Consider the following 22255-nt stretch of genomic DNA (forward strand, 5'->3'; position numbering starts at 1 on the left):
ACCAGCCCGCCCCTGCCATCAGCGCCCTTGTTGTCAGAGACTGACATGTCTCCGCTAATGAGGAGGCACCTCCCCACGTCTGTAGTGAGAGGGGGTCAGAGGGGTGGCAGAGTCACTTTCCTCCTGTTCATCTGGTTGCCATCCTTGGTGTGCTGGGTCTCCATGAGTCTCCCCAGCTAGACCTTCTCCACTTCTTTATCCTTCTCTGGGTTCTGGGAGGCTGACCTCTATACTTTATACATTAACTACAACATTTAAAAAGCCAGGAGCAAAAGTGGGTATAGCATGCTTCCGTTTCTGTAAAAATGGACACACACACACACACACACACACACACACACACACACTCACACACACTCATGTATGCATGCATGGGTGCGTGTGTGTATGCACTTGTTTCAAGTCTTATCTTTTAAGAAGATTGGTGTTTGCTTCTAGGGAGGGGATGGGCGCTGGCAGTCAAGGGTAGAGGAAGACGTACCTGCTTTTACATGTAAGTATACGTGTGTGTGTGTATATATATATATCACTACCCTTTATGTTTTGCCATGTGCAAGCATTTTCCACTAGAAATATTGAGAGCATATGTATGAGAAACAGAGTGAAGAGAGAGCAGAGAAAGCCATAGTTATTTTGGGGTCACTGAGCAATGAAGACACCCCCTGAGCCTGCCTTGTTATCCTGTCCTTCCTTCCCTAAGAACCTGCTGCCTGAGCTTAGACGGAGTTTTGAAGCCTCTCCCACAATTTCTCCACACTATGTGGCTGGTGAGGCCTGTCAGCAGGCAGAGTGACATTGGAGGAGGATGGGCAGTGAGCTGGGCCCTGCCTCAGCCTCCTCCAGGCAAGGCCTGGGAGTGCATCCTGTGGGCAGGGAAGAGTGAAGGACCACGCACAGTGGTGCAGTTCTGAAAGCTTCTCTCTGCTCGATCCCGAGGACGTAGTGAGAGCAGGGAGCCCCCCCATCAAGAGCGAGGCTTCCCCAGGAAACGAGGTGCCTTGTCTTGATTATTTAACTGAAACAGTACTGTGCTGTCAGCACGAGTTACTGAATGATGAATCCACGAGCAACGTGTACAGAGGAGCATTTTCCCTAAGAACATCAGCAGTCATGCACTGAAGCCTAATAGGGAAGGCCAGGAGGTTACTAAGCCAACTGATTTCAACAGCTAAGGGGCAAAGAATGATGGTGAGGACTCACCCACTGATTCATTCAGCACAAGTTTATGAAGCCCCTGATGTATTCAAGGGCTTCCCTGGTGGCTCAGCTGGTAAAGAATCTGCCTGCAACATGGGAGACCTGGGTTCCATCCCTGGGTTGGGAAGATCCCCTGGAGAAGGGAACGGCTACTCAGTCCAGTATTCTGGCCTGGAGAATTCCACTTTCACTTACTATAGTCTAATGCTGCTGCTGCTGCTAAGTCACTTCAGTCGTGTCCGACTCTGTGTGACCCCATAGACGGCAGCCCACCAGGCTCCCCCGTCCCTGGGATTCTCCAGGCAAGAACACTGGAGTGGGTATAGTCTAATGAATACATTTAAAAGTAAAAGAGAAAGAGATGAGAGAGAAGCGAGCCTATACGTGCTAAGTCACAAGTCTTTTTTGCCTTTTCAATTCTATATTTGAAAATTCTTTTGGAAAGTTTTATTTCAGGAACAATTATGATCTCACTGGTGGCAACAAGACTGCAATTAGCTCATCATTCTTCTTCACTTTACATGTTGACATTAACTGGGAACTCTGTCTCATGTCAGATTTTGAGACTGTTACCTGTGTGTGTGTGTGTGTGTGTGTGTGAGCATGAGTAAGACTGCCCCTGCCAGCCTCCAAGAATGAGTAAGAGGAATAACTTTGCCCAGCAAACATTGCTGGAGGTTTGCTGCTGGCCAGGTAAGGACCACTTTGGTCTAGCAGTGGTAGTGAGTGCCCCATACTGCAGATTCCAACTTAGAAGGTATTTTCTCTGTTTGAAAAAGTGTTTATTTATTTATTTGGCTGTGTTGGGCCTTAGTTGTGGCATGAGAATTCCTAGTTATGGCATGTAGGATCTAGTTCCCTGACCAGGGATCGAACCCAGGCTCCTGCATTGGAGCACAGTCTTAGCCATTGGACCACTAGGGAAGTCTAGAATGCATTTTCTTACAGAAACGTGGATATAAAGGGTGGCTTAGTTATCAGACTAATGCCCAAAGCACATTTAGACTCATCGAAATGGTATTTGAGTGCCAGCGTCAACCTCTATTGTTATGTTAGAGAATGTTGCCTTGGCCTATGTGTGTGCACGTGTGTGTTTGTGTATATAATGTGTCATTGGTAACTGGAAATGGGAAACGGTAAAAAGTAATGCAAGGATGACAACAACATCATATTTTAGGAACACCCTGAATTGACCAGGCACATCTTCATTGGATAACTTCTCAATTTAACCTCTAATATGGCAGAGAAACAAGCCTCACCTGGAGCAGGGGATATGTGCTTAGCATGTCTATGTATATTTTCCCAATTTAATCTTCACTTAATTGTAAAAAAAAAAAAAAAGCTCCATGAAGGAGGTGGAGTGAAGTTATAGCATATGTAGGCTTAGATTCTAGAGTCAATGAAAATTATAGAGAGTCAAAGTTCACCCTGAATCACATATAAAAATATATATGATTTGATTACAACCCTGAACAGTAATAAGTAAAGACATATGACACATGCAGTAATATGTCATCTTTTATAAAGAGTTCAACATAGCATGTAATTTTAGAGATGAAGTTGCTGCACTTATTTGCAGGAGGCCATATATAAAAAGAAATGCTGAAAACTTCCTAACTAAAAACATAGACCAAGACACTTCCTCCTTGGAAGAAAAGTTATGACCAACCTAGATAGCATATTGAAGAGCAGAGACATTACTTTGCCAACAAAGGTCCGTCTAGTCAAGGCTATGGTTTTTCCAGTGGTCATGTATGGATGTGAGAGCTGGACTGTGAAGAAAGCTGAGCACCGAAGAATTGATGCTTTTGAACTGTGGTGTTGGAGAAGACTCTTGAGAGTCCCTTGGACTGCAAGGAGATCCAACCAGTCCACTCTGAAGGAGATCAGCCCTGGGATTTCTTTGGAAGGAATGATGCTAAAGCTGAAACTCCAGTACTTTGGCCACCTCATGCAAAGAGTTGACTCATTGGCAAAGACTCTGATGCTGGGAGGGATTGGGGGCAGGAGGAGAAGGGGACGACAGAGGATGAGATGGCTGGATGGCATCACTGACTCAATGGACATGAGTTTGAATGAACTCCGGGAGCTGGTGATGGACAGGGAGGCCTGGCGTGCTGCAATTCATGGGGTTGCAAAGAGTCGGACCCGACTGAGTGACTAAACAGAACTGAACTGAACTGAGTCCAAATATTTGATTTTGTTCGTTTATGCTCTACTATATTATTACTCCAAATTTGTTGATAAGGAAGCTTAACTTAGAAAAGTTAAGTAACTTGTTCAAACAGACACAGCTGTTAAGTAGTAGAACTGAAGTTTGAATCTAGGTTTTTCTGACTCCAGGGCCTCTGCCTTCTTAAATGTATTCTGACTTCTAAATAATTGACCAGCAAATGACTCTTTGAAGACTATTTATAAGTTAAGATTTACCTGAATTTATGTGTAATATGTTACATAAATCTGTACATATAAGTACATAGCTACGTGACTTGTACCTGTATGCCAGAAATTCATAAAAATGGAACATAGCAGGAATTGAATGAACCAATTGAAATGGACAAAGTAAGAAATCCAGATGAACACTAGAACAGGAGTTAATTAGTTATCTCTTAGTGAATACTCAGTGTTTACTCTCAATGCCTATAACTTCACTATATGTGCTAACAATTTTCTTTCAACACATGAAATTCCTGAGGCTGAAAGATGGTCATAGAATAGACATGGAAGGTTCTGAAGCACATGAGGTGTAGATTTGGATCAGTATTGTATTTAAAAGTCCTGGACATGTCAGATAAACACGTTTTTTATCCATTTGTCCATCCATCCATCCTGCCAACCATCCATCCTTCTGATAGAAGATGTACCATGTGCCAAGCACCATGGTCAAAAATTTCTGTATATTAAAAATATAAAATACATCCTCCTAGTTCCCAAATGCTATCCTAGTTCTCAAATGCTAGAAATGATTGTTACTGAGTAAAAAGCTAGAAATGTATACCCTGCTCAAGGGCTTTTATGATATGCTACTTTGTGTTGTAAATTCATTACAAATTATCATCTTTTCATTAACAAATCTCACCTGAATTATTCATATAGCATAGTTTTTTTTAACTGGCATATTTCTTCAAATGAATACAATGGTATTTCTTTCAAAATAGGAGTAAGCCAAACTTCATTAATTGGGGCAGAAGGTGGCTCCTGCACCATTAATTAAAGAGATTTTGCTTTCTATTTTATTTATAATCAATAGAGGCCAGTGCTTTGCAGTCTATAGAATCCTCATTTGATTACAAAGTACACTGCCTTTGAGGTCAGGCATTTCAGGGATGAACAACGCTCACAGCCATTCAGATGCGCTATGAATCACTTGGCTGTTGGAGTGACACTGTCATTGTTACCTGTGGTGTTGAAGCCAAGGAGGAGAGGGCAAGACACAGCAAAGGACAGCACCCAGACAGCGGTGATCATGAGGGCCACACGTCGACAGGAGCTCTGTCCCGTGCCTTGCTGGTAGTGAACTGGCATGACCACAGCAGTGTACCTGTGAAAGGAAGGGGATAGAGAATAGATGTGATCAGTTCAGTTCAGTCGCTCAGCCGTGTCCGACTCTTTGCGACCCCATGAATCGCAGCTCGCCAGGCCTCCCTGTCCATCACCAGCTCCCAGAGTTCACTCAGACTCACGTCCATCGAGTCAGTGATGCCATCCAGTCATCTCATCCTCTGTTGTCCCCTTCTCCTCCTGCCCCCAATCCCTCCCAGCATCAGAGTCTTTTCCAATGAGTCAACTCTTCGCATGAGGTGGCCAAAGTACTGGAGTTTCAGCTTTAGCATCATTCCTTCCAAAGATCTCCTTCAGAATGGACTGGTTGGATCTCCTTGCAGACCAAGGACTCTCAATACCATTGTTTGACTTGAACACTAAATATTTATTTTTCACAGTTCAGGAGATTGGGAATTCCAGAGTTAATGTACTTGTAGATTTGGTATCTGGTGTTAAACCCACTACTTGGTTGGTGGACAGCCATCTTGCTGTGTTCTCTTATGGTGGGAGGGGTGAGGCGAGCCCTCTGGAGTCTCTTTTATAAGGGAAAATCCCATTAATGAGGGTGGATTCCTACTCAAAGGTTCCACTTCCTAGTGCCATCACAGTGGTTGTTAGGATTTTAATATATGAGTTTGGGGGTGGGGGATGTAAACATTCAGTCTGCAGAACACGCTTTTAGATGGTCAAAGCTGTTTTTTGTTCTTGTTGGATATTGTCTTTTCTGTAGTATATCCACACATACATTTCCAGCTGCTTATTGGACTTACCTGTACAATTGTTCCATGGTTGTCCCAAACTCAAGCTATCTGAAGTAGATCTATTTCCCTACATCTCTTAATCTGGCTCCAATTCCTGCCTTTCTTCAAGACATCCACACCCAACACTCAGGCTTTTTGACAATTTCTTTGGCCTTTCCATATCATTTGCTCACCCATTCATTTAACATTTCATTCATCCAGCATTAGCTTCCCTGGTGGCTCAGACGGTAAAGCATCTGCCTGCAATGTGGGAGACCCAGGTTCGATCCCTGGGTCGGGAAAATCCTCTGGAGAAGGAAATGGCAACTCACTCCAGTATTCTTGCCTGGGAAATCTCATGGATGGAGCCTGGTAGGCTACAGTCCATGGGGTTGCAAAGAGTCGGACACGACTGAGCGACTTCACTTCACTTACTATTATCCAGGCCTTATTCTGGAAATACCAAGATGTGCAAATGGGACAATGGTCTCTTTCTTTATTGAGCTTGAAGGTAAGTAGAGTGGATGGATGAAAAAAATGTTAATATAAAATGAAAACTATCATGAAAGAATTAAGTTGAGTGACATGTTTAAGGGTAGCTGCTGCTGCTAAGTCACTTCAGTTGTGTCCGACTCTGTGCTACCCCACAGATGGCAGTCCCCCAGGCTCCGCCGTCCCTGGGATTCTCCAGGCAAGAACACTGGAGTGGGTTGCCATTTCCTTCTCCAATGCATGAAAGTGAAAAGTGAAAGTGAATTTGCTCAGTTGTGTCCAACTCTTCGCAACCCCATGGACTGCAGCCTACCAGGCTCCTCTATCCATGGGATTTTCCAGGCAAGAGTACTGGAGTGGGGTGCCATTGCCTTCTCCAGTTTAAGGGTAGAGGAGGATATAAAGAAGGGGCGAACTGACACCAGATGGGAGGAAATGAGTGGGGTGAGAGGGAGCCAGCCATGAGGGAAGGTAGGAGAAGAGCATTTAGGCAGAAGGATAGCAGGTCCTGTAAATTTATGCGTTATAGTAACTTCCCTATTTGTCCATGCACTTCTACCACCTTCTATCTGTGATGGCCACAGCCTCCTGGCTGGTTTCCTGTGCCAGGTTCCAAAATAGATTTCGTTGTGTCTTCCCCACCCCACGGTCGCTCAGCTGACAACTGTCTAAGATGGGCAGAATTCTAAGATGGCGCCCAAGGTTCATGCACTGTAGAACGAGCAGAACTCCTGGGATTAGACTACAGATCAACAAATTGCATTACCGAAAGGGAGATGATTCTCGGTGGCTGGGCCTAGTCAGGCGAGCCCGTAAAAGGAACTCAGTACTTCCTGAATAAGAGAGAGTCAAAGCATGAGAAATTCCCCCCCTGGCCTTGAAGAGGCAACTTGGCACGTTTGGGAAAAGATCATTTGGCAGGGAACAGCATAAGGCCTACAGGAGCTGAGAACAGCCCCTGGCTGACAACCACTAAGAAAGTGGGAACCTCCATCTTATCATTGCAAGCAACTGAATTCTACTGACTACATGAATACATTTGAAAGAGGAAAACACAAGTCAGCCTATACCCATTTTCAGCCTCGTGAGATCCTGAGCAGAGAACCTGCCTACACTGTGCACAGACTTTTGACCCATGAGATAAAAAATGGATACAGTTTAAGTCACTACATTTGTGATAATTTGTTACATAGCAACAGAAAACAAATACAGTGTCAATACTAAGCCTTCCCCAACACGACCCCAACTTGTCTTGCCAATTTGACTTCCCATTGGTCCCTGACACTAACTTATAACTCTGGCCATGTTGGCCATGTAAGCCATGTTACTGATGGGTAATCTTCAATAGTCTTTGTTCAATCCATTGTCCCTTTTCCTTCTCCAGGTAGCTCATATTTTCTCCCCTTTAATCTCAGATCAGCTCTCAGTAACCATCCCAGTCCTTCCATCTTATGAAGCCCTCTAACTCTAAATGCATAGTACTCTTCCGACTATCAGTCACATTGCTCTTCTGCATGCAGCGTCTTGCCTCACTAGTGAACTTACCTCATGGCTGGAGAGAGATAGACTCCGTATGATTTAAGCTGCTTAATGGCTCAACTCATCTTAGAGCCTTGGTATTCCATACAGGTCCTTGCACAAGGCAAGTAGTAAGAAGCTATAGGCTGATTGCCTCATGGATCCTGTAGGTGTCCTACCCCAAAAGAGGACAATTCTAATTTTATCCCAGCTCAAGGGATCTAATATATACAGCTGAGTCTACAAATGCTGAACATTTATTTACTATTGAAGTATGATTGATTTACAATGATGTGTTAATTTCAGGTATATAGTAAAGTGATTTTATATATATATATATATATATATATATATATATATTTGTGTGTGTGTGTGTGTGTGTGTATGTGTGTGTGTGTGTGTGTATGGGCTTCCCAGGAGGCGCTAGTGGTAAAGAACCCACCTGCCAATGAAGGAGACTTAAGAGATGCATATTTGATCCCTGGCTTGGGAAAATCTCCTGGAGGAGGGCATGGCAACCCACTCTAGTACAGTTGCCTGGAGAATTCCATGGACAGAGGAGCCTGGCTGGCTACAGTCCATAGGGTTGCAAAGAGTTGGACACCACTGAAGCGACTTAGCATGCACACACACACACACTTTTTCAGACTCTTTTCCCATATAGGTTATTATAAAACATTGAGCATAGGTCCCTGTGCTACATAGTAGGTCCTTGTTGTTCATCTATTTTATATATAGTAGTGTGTATTTGCTACTCCCAAATTCCTAATTTATCTTTCCCGCCCACCTTTCCCCTCTGGTAATCTTGTTTGTGTTCTATGTCTGTGAGTCTGTTTCTGTTTTGTAAATAAGTCCATTTGTACCATTTTTTGGATTCCACATATAAGTGGTATCGTGATAGTCGTCTTTCTCTGACTTAGTATGATAATCTCTAGGTGCATCTATGTTGCTGTGAATAGCATTGTTTCATTCCTTTTCATGGCTGAGTAGTATTCCACTATGGATATGTACCACAGCTTCTTTATCCACTCATCTGTTGATGGACACTTATCTTGGCTATTGTAAATAGCACATATGCTCAGATTTCCATGGTCCTCTTGGTATCCAGGGAACCTGGAGGTCAGATGCAGAGCAGGAACCCCCTTAGCTCCTCTTGTGCACCCCAAGGCTTGGGGCTGAGGAAGGACAGACCCTGAGCTGGAGGTGGTGGGGCAGTGCTCCCCAATGCTCCAGCTCTCTGACTCATCTGCCTCTTGTGAATCTGGCCTTAGAGTTCATGTGTTAACATTTGTTTCCCCAAAGAGCCTTGCAAGTCATCTCCAAGGGCAAGGATGGATGCAGACTTGATAGAACTTGGCCTTGGCACCCTGGCATGTGACAGAGGTGATTCTTTCTCAAGAAGGAGAAACAGAGCCCTTATTTAGTAAGGTCAAACTTAGATCCCACCAGCAACTCCAAGGATGGCCCATGATGGCCCAGTTTCCTTCTCCTGATGCACATTACAAATCCTCCCTTGAATCCCTAACTTGGAGATGAAGGGGCGGGCAAATACTGCCTGGCACTCCTCCGGGCTCTCACTCTGCTCAGGACTTCAGGCTCTGCTGGGGCTTCAAGTCAAATACATCTACCGGGGCCTGGCCCTTAGCAGTGATCCCCTGAGGCACCTCGGAGGAGAGGCTGAGCCTTGAGTCCTGTAGCTGCCCTGGCCAAACACCTGCTGAGGGTCAGAAAGGAAAGGTAAGATGCACTTCCTGCCCTTCAGACCTGCAGCTGGACCCAGGCCTTCATTTACATAATTACCTTTGATGTAGAAGAACCTGACCATCCCATTCATTCAGTGATATGCTGCTAAATGCTTAATAACTGGCTCTGCAGGCGAAAAAGAACCTTAATTTATGCCATTTGTCAATTTATGTGGTACAAATACTCCCACCATTGTCCATTTCAAGTTACGCCAGTGGTTTAGTAACTGCCTCAAAAAGCTCCTAAAGTTTTGCCATCAGCTCTCACTGGCCATTACGAGCTGACTCCAAGCCCACCACTGATAGTTGCTCACTTTCCCAAATAGGCTTTAATGTTCAGCAACTTCTTGGAGGTTCCAATGTGTTCAGTGAGTCAGTAAACATAGGGAGCACTGTCACTGAATGATTACATGATGGAAACAACTTCCCATAGCTAGTGGTGGCAGAGGCCAGGCCCCTTCTGGCTGCCCCGCTGCCTCTCCAGGGCACTGCAAGTCTCTGAGGCCTTGTGGGGACTTCACAGGTGGTGCAGTGGTAAAGAATCTGCCTGCCAAGCAGGAGATGTGGGTTCAGTCCCTGTGTCAGAAAGGTCCCCTGGAGAAGGAAATGGCAATCCACTCCAGTATTCTTGCCCGGAAATCCCATGGACAGTGGAGCCTAGCTAGCAGCTTCAGTCCATGGGGTTGCAAAAAGTTGGACACATCTTAGTGACTGAGCAGGCACACACGAGGCCTTGTGGGGACAAGGGCTTCTTCAGGAAACATGGTATTGAAGGGTGCTTTGTACTTTGAGAGCAACCAGCTGCCTGGAACTGAGGTTCCCCAAGTAGCTTGATTCTATTAATTTCCTGCAGGTCCTGTTAAAATGCATATTTCGAGACCACACCCTTGGATATTTGTTTCACTCCAGAAGTGTGTATTTTTAACAAGCAAGTGTTTCTTTTAATTAGACAAGCTGGAGAAAGTCTGCATTGGGGAACATTGCTGTGTCAAAAACTCCTGTGAACTTGGGTTAGAAGTGAGAGATGAGACTACATCTTGCCATTGTTAAATTAAAATTTTTTCTTAATTTTAAAACATGATTAAACTTTTAGAATAAGTGACACCCCTTTGCACCCCCCTCACCCCAATTTGCTTCCAGGGCTTTTTCTCCAGGAAGCTTGCCACAATGGGCTGAGACCCAGAGGCTGTTCCGGCATTGGCCACCGGAGGGCGCCAGAATGCAGCAAGAGCTCCGCCAGCGCGGCGGGGTGAGAAGTTCACGGCTCACCTGGGGGCTCTCCAGGCACCGTGGGGAGATGGGGAGGGAAAGCTCGGGAGACCCCCCTGGTTCCTGCAGCCCTGCAGGGACCCCGAATTCCCACTCAAGCAGACTGCTTAGCCTCTGGTCTGCCCCCGAATCGATGGCAGATGACCGACCTTAGGCCAAGGCAGGCTGGGGGTGGGCCCGTGCCTTCCCTTGGCGCTTCCAGGTCCTCAGCCAAGCGCCAATGCGCTGCGTGCGCTGTCCTGATTGCAGCGCGCCTGGCCAGGTCCCCTCCCTTTGAGCTCTGAGCTTTCTGGGTCCTTGCTGGCGTGGCGGGGAACACTGGCGGTGTGCTCAGTGGTAAGCAGATGGGCGATGGAAAACAGGCTGATTAGCGTGAACTGTGGGGCCATGGACCAGAGATATGACTTCGTTGAGACGCAATTTCCTCATCTGCACAGTGGGGATGTTTCCGCCCGATAGGGCTGTTTTGGGTATTGAATGAGATGATCTCTGTGAAGTTTTTTAGCACAATGCCCAGTACCTATTAAGCATTTGAAAAACAGTATTATTATTGTTGTCATTATTATTGTGCTAGCCAGGGCATCTGTAACTGTTCATATCAATCAGTTTTGGGGAGGCGGGTGTCTGCACCTTATTCCTGATTATCAGGGAACATTAAGTTTATTTATTTCTCAAACAAATAAGTATACAGCACTTTCTTCGAGTCAAACAACGGTTTGAAGTGCTCTAGAAATATTAACTCATTTGTACTTCGTAACAACACTTTTGCTATGAACCCCACTAAATGGAAGGGCGCTGAGGCCCAGAGAGGTTAACTGACTTATTCAAGGTCACATTGCTATGAACTGGTAAAAAAAAGTGAAAGTGTTAGTTGCTCAGTCATGTTGGACTCTTTGTGACCATAGCCCACCAGGCTCCTCTGTCCATGGGATTCTCCTGGCAAGAATACTGGAGTGGGTTGCCATGCCCTCCTCCAGAGGATCTTCCCAACCAAGGCATCAAACCCTGGTCTCCTGCACTGTAGGCAGGGAAGCTTATGGAGTGGTAGAGCCAGGATTTCCAGCCAGGCGGCATGACTCAGAGCTAGGGGGCCCAGAGTGTGGCTAAGCCTCTGAGAAAGGCAGTGAGCTGGAAGAGAAAGAGGCTGCCTGGGTCTTTCCTCCTTTACCTACCAGCTGTGAGAGCTGGGCAAGCTTACCTGCACAGTCTAGCCTTAAGACTCTTTACTTGCAGAATGCAGGTAATACACCTGCCTTGCTGGGGTGCTGTGAGGGTCAGCATAAACGACAAGCTCTTGGTGCCTGGCCTGTAATACATGCTAAAGAAACGGTAGCTATTGGGTTGGCCAAAAAGTTCATGTGATTTTTTTCCTTAAGATGGTATGGAAAAATCTGAACGCACTTTTTGGCCAATGCAGTATTTCTACTGCTATTGCTTTTAGATTCACTCATGTTAGGATCAGCAGAGTGGTAGCCAGGTCACTGAAGACAAAGGAGATGTCCTGGCTTACTCCCAGGAAATGGCACCTAGATAGCTGGGTGCCAGCCTGGCCAGAGGCCCCTCTCTCCGAGCCCCGTCCTCGCCTCCAGCAACGAAGGGGCCACTCGTTGGCACAGACAGAGCGGTGGTGTGTGAGTCAGAAGATTCAGGTTCTAGGCTCAGAACTAAGAGGCTGTGGGACCCTGGTGAGCATTTAATTTAACTCATTCCTGCACCAACAAGTTAAGCTCTTACTGCCCCTCTGACTTCCAATTCTGTGACTGTGGTTCGTGGGGTTGCCACTTTACTGAAGGTCTCAGGTCCTCACAGAATTCGACCTTGGCCTGGAGCCCTATTGACTGGTGGGAGGTGTGTGTGTGGGAACTGAGGAGAGTGCGTCCTGAGAACGCTGCTGCGGGACGGCAGGAGGCTAGGCCGGGAGGGAGGGCCTGAGTCTGACTCCCCGCCTGGGTTTAATGAGCCCCCAGCTCTGTGAGCGCTGCTTTTCACCACCTTTTATTTGGTCAGACAGGGGGCTCAATAAATCTTTAGTTCTGTGGACTCCCCTCGTGGAATTGTTGAAGGAGAAAGCTTTTTGCAAATGACTGGAAAGCCCATTGCAAACAGAAAGTGCTTATTTAGATGCAAACTAAAAAATCCAAGGTGCCTGTGACTCATCCGGTACCTATTGTGCTTGCTGCAAAGACGCGGAGGCTTGCCTGTGTGATGGGTGCCATTTGAGAGCCACTTAAAGAACTCCCTGGTGAATGAATTTGGTTGCATTATTCCCGGGATCCTTGCGGAGGACCCGTATTCTCACCGCTCGCGCGGATCTTGTCCTCCTCCTTTGACACTTTCTCAGCCCTCTCCCCGAGTTAGCTCTGACCCAGGGTGCGGCGGGAGGGGTTGGCCCACTGGGAGGCAAGGAGCCAAGGGAGGGGGGTTCTGGGGGTGGTGTTCACCCACTCTGCTTTTTAGAAAAGAAAAGGCAGCATTAATGCCAGCATCCAGAGCTATGCCTGAGAATCTAATGACAATGGTATTACTTGCTTTCAAAAACCCTTTTATCATTTCCTTTTCTTTTCTATCTCCTACTACCCTATTATTACAGATCAGGGCTTCATGACCAAAAAATGCTGAATCCATTTGGTCAAGTTTGTCAGATGGGTGACTAGCATTGTGTGAAGACCAAAGGTCTGCATGAATGATTGCATTTTTAATGAATTGACCGGCTATTTGGCATCCCATGAACAGAATTTAATGCTGTGTACTGCAAACTGCTGTGAAGGATAATAGAGACAGCTTTTCCAAGGCCTATTTTCAGTCCTAGAAGAGGGAGGAGTCTACATTTTAAGGTTGGTGAGGGTTGGTTCCTTTAGACCTACAAGCCAAGAGGGGAGCATCCTTGTCCATTGGGGTCTAAGATGGGAACTTGTCCCTCAGGTTGCAGGTAGGTGAGTGCTGTGTACTCTGGAAATTCTTCCTGTATGAGACAGAAGCTAATGCAAAGTTTGCTCTGGTTGGTTGTGTCCTAAGTGGTGCAAGTAGAAGTGTGCGTTAAGCACGGCTGCTGCCAGCAAAATGGTGCTTTTGTGCAACTTACAAAAAGATACCCTCTCCTGGCTGGTGAGTTGTAAAAAAGTACCCTCTCTTGGTCTACTCCAGGCTTGGGCATGAAGCCCTGGCTGAATTCAGTTCCCACACTCTAGCCACAACCGGCACAACCTCCCCTACTAGCCCATGCGTGAAAGTGTGTGTGGGTGGAGTGTGTAGTCCAGTTCAGCTCAGTTTAGTCGCTCAGTCGTGTCCGACTCTTTGTGACTCCATGGACTGCAGCACGCCAGGCTTCCCTGTCCATTAATAACTCCCAGAGGTCACTCAAACTCATGTCCATCGAGTCGGTGATGCCATCCAACCATCTCATCCTCTGTCGTCCCCTTCTGCTCCCGCCTTCAATCTTTCCCACCATCAGGGTCTTTTCAAATAAGTCAGTTCTTCCCATCAGGTGGCCAAAATATTGGGGTTTCAGCTTCAGCATCAGTCCTTCCTGTGAATATTCAGGACTGATTTCCTTTAGGATGGACTGGTTGGATCTCCTTGCTGTCCAAGGGACTCTCAAGAGTCTTCTCCAACATCACAGTTCAAAAACATCAATTCTTTGGTGCTCAGCTTTCTTTATAGTCCAACTCTCACATCATACATGACTACTGGAAAAACCATAGCCTTGACTAGATGGACTTTTGTTGGCAAAGTAATCTCTCTGCTTTTTAATATGCTCTTCAGGTTGGTCATAGCTTTCCTTCCAAGGAGCAAGCGTCTTTTGATTTTATGGCTGCAGTCACCATCTGCAGTGATTTTGGAGCCCCCACAAATAAAGTCAGCACTGTTTCCACTGTTTCCCCATCTATTTGCCATGAAATGATGGGAATGGATGTCATGATCTTAGTTTTCTGAATGTTGCGTTTTAAGCCAACTTTTTCACTCTCCCCTTTCACTTTCATCAAGAGGCTCTTTAGTTCTTCTTCACTTTCTGCCATAAGGGTGGTGTCATCTGCATATCTGAGGTTATTGATATTTCTCCCAGCAATCTTAATTCCAGCTTGTGCTTTATCCAGTCTAGCATTTCTCATGATGTACTCTGCATATAAGTTAAATAAGCATGACAACAAGATACAGCCTTGATGTACTCCTTTCCTGATTTGGAACCAGTCTGTTGTTCCATGTCCAGTTCTGTCTGTTGTTTCTTGACCTGCATACAGATTTCTCAGGAGGCAGGTCAGGTGTTCTGGTATTCCCATCTCTTTCAGAATTTTCCATAGTTGTTGTGATCCACACAGTCAAAGGCTTTGGTGTAGTCAATAAAGCAGAAGTAGATGTTTTTCTAGAACTCTCTTGCTTTTTCAGTGATCCAGTGGATGTTGGCAATTTGATCTCTGATTTCTCTGCCTTTTCTAAATCCAGCTTGAATGTCTGGAAGTTCAAGGTTCATGTACTGTTGAAGCCTGGCTTGGAGAATTTTGAGCATTACTTTGCTAGCATGTGAGATGAGTGCAATTGTGTGGTAGGTTGAACATTCTTTGGCATTGCCTTTCTTTGGGATTGGAATGAAAACTGACTTTTTCCATTCAGTCACTGCTGAGTTTTCCAAATTTGCCGGCATATTGAGTGCAGCACTTTCGCAACATCATCTTTTAGGATTTGAACTAGCTCAACTGGAATTCCATCACCTCCGCTAGCTTTGTTCATAGTGATGCTTCCTAATGCCCACTTGACTCTGCATTCCAGGAGTGTATAGGCACACCCTCAAAGATGGGAGAGGGTAGGGTCGGAACTAGAAGGCTAGAGGCCCAGAGCCTATCCTAGGAGCTCTCTTTACGCAGCTCTTCCCTAACTCCTCCAAGGCTGGTCTGATTCCATTCTCATGTCCTCTCTGAAGGTGCATATTTGTGGTGTACACATTGGCTATCCTCAGGCAGGGGTCCCTGGATCCAGGTTAATATTCCTTGTTCAAGGCTCTGAAATAGGTACAGCAGGGACATTCATGGGCGATGAGCTAGGATGGTGTGTTGGGTGGTGGAGGTGGTCATGTAGCAAACCAAACACAGTCCATTATTTCTGTAAATCATACATTTCTGAAAACATGTACTAAATGTCCAGCAATCACACAAAAGGCATAGATGCTATGGGAGGAATTCTGTTCTCAGAGAGCTAAAAATATTATAAAATCTCTAACAATCCTTTTACTTTTTAACAGCTTTTATCAAGGTATAATTCACACAGTTCATCTAAGTATAAAATTAATGCGGGTTTTTTGGTATGTTTACAGAGTTATACAACTGTTCCCCTTTATTTTTAACACATTCTTTGATGGTATTAGTTTTAGCGTTATAGACACATTCTTTGATTTTCCTTCTCAGCATAGCTAGTCAAGTAATAAAAGTCAAGTGATAGCCAATCAAATGATAAAAGTCAAGACCATTGAGTTGGCTGGTTGGTTTGCAGTATCCCCAGAGGGTTGGGTTTTCATGTCCAGTCACTGGTTACACATGCAGGGAAGTTTAGGGCAGAACTGTGGGTCATGTGAATGTCACACGTGGGGCCGTGAGGAGGGCCTGCCTCAGGATTCCTGCAAAAGGAGCCTGGCGATGCCACAACATGTTTACAGGGGAAGTACCATGGGAGGTCAGGGGTGACTGAATTAAACTGTAGACGATTTAGAAGGGCTTCGCAGAAAAGGGGACTGGTGTGATCAGCCTTGGAGCATAAGAGAGCCGGAGGGCAACCCAGAAAGAGATGAGATTGCAAAATAGAGTGAGGCCATATTGTGGAAACCTTTGAATCTTAGGCTGTGAAGGTAACTTCCACTTCTATTCCTCAGGCCAAGGTGACTGAAGGGTTTTGAGTAGGGCAGTGGACATTCAGGCTCCAATTCTGGGGGAGTAATTCTGAGCGTGGTTGAAGGGCCATTTAGGAAGCTGTGGGAGGTCATAGGAGTCTAAAAGAAGCAGGTGAGGTAAGAAAGGAAAGACGGGGCATATTCAGAAAACATTTCAGAGACAGAGTCTATAAGCCCTGATTGTTTAGCTACATCAGTGTATCTAAACAAGGAGATGAGGAAGAGAAGGGAGCTGAACAAAATCCAAGATTTGAGAAGAATGATGTCGCCAGTGAGAGATCATCAAGTCAAGAAGGTTTGGTGCTTTGATGGTTTGGTTTTTAACATTTCGCCTCATAGGAGCCAGTGGTATATCCAGGTAGTAATGTGGTCTGGATATCAGATTAGAGGTGAGGCTGGAGATTCGAGGAGGCTTAGCACAAAGCCTGTGATTATTACCTTGGGAATCAGATCGACATGAATTCAAATCCTGGCACTGCTTCATACTAGCTGTGTGACTTGGGAAAACTCCATTATTCCAAGAAGCTGGAAATGAAGCTAATAATACTACCTAAGGGTTATTGTATCACCACCGCGATGGACATGAGTTTGAGTAAGCTCCGGGAGTTGGTGATGGACAGGGAAGCCTGGCATGCTGCAGTCTATGGGGTTGCAACAAGTCGGACATGACTGAGTGGCTGAACCGACTGGCTGAAGGGTTGTTGTGAAAAGGAAATGGGTTAAGGTTTTGACATGCCTTCGCACAATGTGGTAAATTCTCAGTAGATGGCAGATTTTATCTGGGGTCACCTGTTGAAGCTATGGAGTGGATGGATAAAGTTCTGGGAGAAAGAGTGTAGGAAGACAAGAGGTAGATGGCGAGTAGGAAAAGGGGAGATGGAGGCTCTTAACCGGCTACAGAGGCCACAGGCTGGACAGCGACCTCCTTTTCCCAGGGTGCTCCGCGGGTCTGGAGGTGTCCATGGGAACCATGACAAATCTGACTCAGGATGGAGGGAGGGACAGAGGAGAGGAAACATAAAGAGGAGGGAAGAGAGGAGCGGAGCACCCAGAGCTGGGGCAGGGCTCGCTTAGGGCTGGAAAGTGATGCTGTTCTGATGGAATACACACGGGCTCGAGTCAAAATCGTAGAAGTCACTCCAGCAACCGAAAAGCAATTCTACAAAACATCATCCTTGTTTTTCTTAAACTCTATGAGGGAAATAAATATTTAACAAACAGGTCATGGCCACGTTTTCTGTAATTCCCTTTCTCCCTCATCCACTCCTCTCTCTGTCCTCACAGATACTCCCAAACTTTTCTCTCTCCTCTCTGTCTTTTGCCCCTGGCCCCTTTGTCTCCCTCCCTTTACCAAAACCAAACAAAATAGCAGCGGGAACGTTTTCTCCTAATCTCACCTCCCTGTCTCTCTGCTTTCTCGCTACAAAGTTAAGAGTCCTGAAAGCCTCAAGGATGGTGGAAAAGTGAAACCAGAATCCTCCTTAGGGATCTGCGGGAAAGGAACACTTCCAGAATAGTTATTTCTCTCCTATCACAGGAGTTTCATCTCATCTACAAACCACCGTTTAAAAGAAAAAGAGAGAAAAGAAAATGTCCCAGTGTTAAGTTGCACTTCACAATGAGCCCCGTGCCCTAGATGCCCACCCCGCGCCTTCAACACAGCAAGGGCAGCTTCCCTAGGAGGGGTCCCTCACCACCTGACCTAGTCACCTCTCTCCTAAGCCTGGAAGGAAAGCCCAGCCTTACCTGTCGATGCTGATGGCACAGAGGTTCAGGATGCTGGCTGTGCACATCATGACATCCAGAGTGACGAAAACGTCGCAGCAAACTCGGCTGAAATTCCAGACCCCACCTGTCACCTGGGCATCAGAGACAAGGACGTTAGTGTTTCCTCCCAACAAAGGGACAGCAACCCAATCAACTATACTGCCTTCCCTGGGCTGTCCCACACAGATGTAGACATGCCATCTCTGTGGGTACAACCTCATCACCAAGGGTAGGCAGACCTTGAGCGAATGTCAGGGTGCCCAAGATTGCTTGCCTGAGAAAGGTCAAACTTGCAGAATGTCAGTACTGAAATGGATCTTCTGAATCAAATATTCCAGCATTTCTCAAAGTGCAGTCCTCAGTGGGGTGCTCATTAAAGACATAGATTTCTGAACCATTTCCTGGACCAACTGAGTCACAGTGTCTGGATCTGGGGCCCATGAATCATCTTTTTAAAATGAACACTCCCCACCCATCACACCAAGGTTTGTGAATCACTGATCTGTTTCAACTAGAGTCTCTTGATGAAAGTGAAAGAGGAGAGTGAAAAAGTTGGCTTAAAACTCAACATTCAAAAGACAAAGATCATGGCAACTGGTCCCATCACTTCATGGCAAATAGATGGGGAAACAGTGGAAACAGTGGCTGATTTATTTTTCTGGGCTCCAAAATCACTGCAGATGGTGACTGCAGCCATGAAATTAAAAGACGCTTACTCCTTGGAAGGAAAGCTATGAACAACCTGAAGAGCATATTAAAAAGCAGAGACATTACTTTGCCAACAAAGGTCCTTCTAATCAAGGCTATGATTTTTCCAGCAGTCATGTACGGATGTGAGAGTTGGACTATAAAGAAGGCTGAGTGCCGAAGATTCGATACTTTTGAACTGTGGCGTTGGAGAAGACTCTTGAGAGTCCCTTGGACTGTAAGGAGATCCAGCCAGTCCATTCTGAAGGAGATCAGTGCTGAATATTCATTGGAAGGACTGAGGCTGAAGCTGAAACTCCAATACTTTTGCCACCTGATGTGAAGAACTGACTCATTGGGAAAGATTTAAGGTGGGAGGAGAAGGGGACAACAGATGTTAAGATGGTCGGATGGCATCACCAAGTCGATGGACATGAGTTTGAGTAAACTCCGGGAGTTGGTGATGGACAGGGAGGCCTGGTATGCTGCAGTCCATGGGGTCACAAAGAGTCGGACACGACTGAGGTTGAGCTCATCGTGGTTAAGTGATGTGTCCGTAGATGCACAGCTCGTGGTAAAAGAGCTTGGGTGACTGCCAGATGTGTGCACTGTGCCAAGACTACCTCTTCGAAGCCCTCCACCCAGTGCAGAGCTCACCCTGTTCAGGAAATAAGCTGAGAACACATTTTTTGTAAACCTTCCCTCCACAATAAAAGTCTATCTGGCTTCTGGGTTTAAAGCTTGGAAGCTTTAGCAGCATCTGTAAGAGCCTATGTAAACTCAGTCTGTGCCAGTGCCCCCACCTTCATCACCGTGGTCCTGCTCACCAAGATGTAGGGGGAAAGGTGCGTCCAGGGCATTGGAAAGGGGCCCAGATCCTCTTTACTACTCACAGAATCAGAGAAGATGGTTCTGACTTCATGCATGTACACATGTGTTCCGAGCTCCATAACTCTTCCGAGTAACATATATAAATAAGTCAGGGATTTAGATAATTTAAGTTATATTCTAGCTCCTTTCTATTTTATTAATTTTTTAAAAATTTTTTGCATAACATAATTCAGCCAGAGAGAGATGTCAGGGAGACTATCCCTTTCATGCACACATGCTGCTCTTGGGGCCCGGAGGCTTTTGTGCTTTTGCCAGCTTCCAGCCCCTGGGGCTGCCATTCTTGGGCACCATGGGTCTTAAGGGGAAACCTGTGAGGCTGGCCCCCTAGGCTTAGCTGGGTGTTCTTGATAGCTCTGCTGGCAGGCCAAATGGCTATTTAAGAGAAAGGGGAGTGAAACATAGGTTCAGTAGCCTCTGAAGTAGCTTCTCAAGGAAAAAACTGCCAACAACAGTGCACGAAAATCCTGTTGTTCCTCTAATTTTTCTCATCCAAGAGTCTTGTTATTATCACCAGACCACTTCACTGGGTATCCTTGTTTTATGGCATTAATGCACGTTCCGGGAAGGCTCTCTCTGTTTCCCCTCCACTAATAACTTTTCCCCATAGAATTATTTCCTTTTCAGCATTTGATCTTCTCCCTATATTCGGTCATCTCCAGCCTCTACTGTGAGAAACTCTTACCAAAAGTATTTTAAGAGCAACAATGAGAAGTTCAAACTAGTCATCATTTTTGAGGTCATCATTTTTGTTCATTTAGTTGTGGATTTACTTTCTCTCTTTTAGTCCAGTCATTTAGTGCTATGTAAATAAAAGCCTAATAATGAATACAGAGGAATTTTGAAAATGAAAAAATTTTTAAAGGGACATCTGTTTAAGGCAGCCAGGAGAACAGAAGAGGGTTTTGCTCAGTCCATAGGACAGTTCTTTGCTATAAAAGCTTCTTGCAAAAGGTGAAATTTGTATGTAGTAGTGTGTTAGTCACTCGGTTGTGTCTGACTCTTTGTGACTCTGTGGATTGTAGCCCACCAGGCTCGTCTGTCCATGGCATTCCCCAGGCAAGAATTCCGGAGTGGGTTGCCATTCCCTCTTCTGGGGTATTTTCCCAATTCCAGGATCTAACCAGCAGGCAGAATCTGCATTGCAGGCAGATTCTTTACTGTCTGAGCCACCAGGGGAATTTGTATGCTAAATCTTTTTTAACATCTCTTTGTATGCTAATCTCTTTATATAACTTAAATTGGGGGAAACCATTTTTTTTGGGTGAAATTGTGAGTGCCTGTTTGTTTCTGTGTGTTGGGGGACTGTGTAAGTGAGAGAGGATCATTAGAACAGTAGCAAACTCCAGGCTTGCTGGACGTCCTGTTCATTCATTCATTCATCCATAACACAAGTACCTGCAAAACTCCTATTAGTTCATTAGAGGAGGGTATATTATGTGTTTTTTAAAAAGAGTTCTTCAGGCCCCATCCTTATAGAGTACTGAAGAAGCAAGGCATTCTAAATAAAATAGAGATCATCATGAGATGTTAATATCATTAATAGAAGCTAACATTTATTGAGAACTCAGTCTATGTGGGTCTTCAATCCACATGACCCATTGCAGAAATTTCTGTAACTTTGGAACTTGATCCCTGAGTTTTTTTTTTTTTAACTGTATGTGCTCTCAACACTTTTTGAGGACAAATTATACACTTATTTGATAGGAGATTAAATGACTGCTACTTAATCAATCTGATAGGAGCAAGGAGTTTTTCTTGTTTGCTGCTGCATCCCTCTCCTAGAGGAATCACAGCCTGCAAATATATTCTGACAGGATGAAGGGTCTCTGACATAATCTATGTTAATACTAACAATTATATACATGGCCCCTGGGGCTGGTTATTGTCCTGTGAGAGAGGACTGTTGTTATCTTCATTGCTGAGAAAGAGACTAATGTTTGATGAAGTGCAGCACCTTGGCCCAGGAAGGCATGGATCTAGAGACAGACGGGGCCCTGGAATGTAGATTGTTACACATCGCTGTATGGGGGTATCGGGTGAGGAGGGGGCAGCTGTTGGAAAGGGATGGAAGTGGGTGGACACAAGGAGGAAGAGAAAACCATGTGCTCATCAGGGAATTTTGTGGGACGGACCACATCACCCCCCTTCCAGGGAATGGGAGACCTTCTGATCGCTTGCATGCCAGGATTCCAGAAAAACAGTGCAAAACAGTGGGGGCCCGCTGACTTTGGAGCTGGTGAAAGTACATACCGGGCAGGTCCCTGGTTTCTTGAGCTCCTCAGGGCCAAAGCCCTCAAGCTGTCCTCTGTCTTCCAGGCCCCCTCTGTGCTACCCCATTCTGGCTCTCCTCTCCTCCCGTCTCCAACTCTGCCAGCAAAATACTCACTCTCCCCTTGATCTCAGCTCAGTGTCAAGAAGAAAACAACCTGATTAGCTATTTAAGTAATTCCCGCTAAGGTGCCATCACTTGGCCTTCTCTGGAGCTTGCTCGTCAAGATGTGTCTCTAATTGGTGGTATGTATAATGAAAATATC

At 45.5% G+C, this 22255-nt stretch overlaps 1 protein-coding gene across 1 annotated transcript in view; it reads right to left on the reverse strand.

Moving 5' to 3' along the window:
* DRD3 (dopamine receptor D3) overlaps positions 1 to 22255 on the reverse strand; it is a 61132-nt gene that overhangs the window by 17762 nt on the left and 21115 nt on the right. Inside the window, exons 3-4 of the mRNA XM_069554053.1 lie at positions 18123 to 18235; positions 4596 to 4738 (exon numbers count right to left, since the gene is read on the reverse strand). Of these exons, the coding sequence (XP_069410154.1) occupies positions 4596 to 4738; positions 18123 to 18235 (256 nt within the window). The remainder of the gene's footprint in view (positions 1 to 4595; positions 4739 to 18122; positions 18236 to 22255) is intronic.

This window comes from Ovis canadensis, chromosome 1 (assembly GCF_042477335.2).
Source record: "Ovis canadensis isolate MfBH-ARS-UI-01 breed Bighorn chromosome 1, ARS-UI_OviCan_v2, whole genome shotgun sequence".
In the NCBI taxonomy this organism is placed as follows: Eukaryota; Metazoa; Chordata; class Mammalia; order Artiodactyla; family Bovidae; genus Ovis; species Ovis canadensis.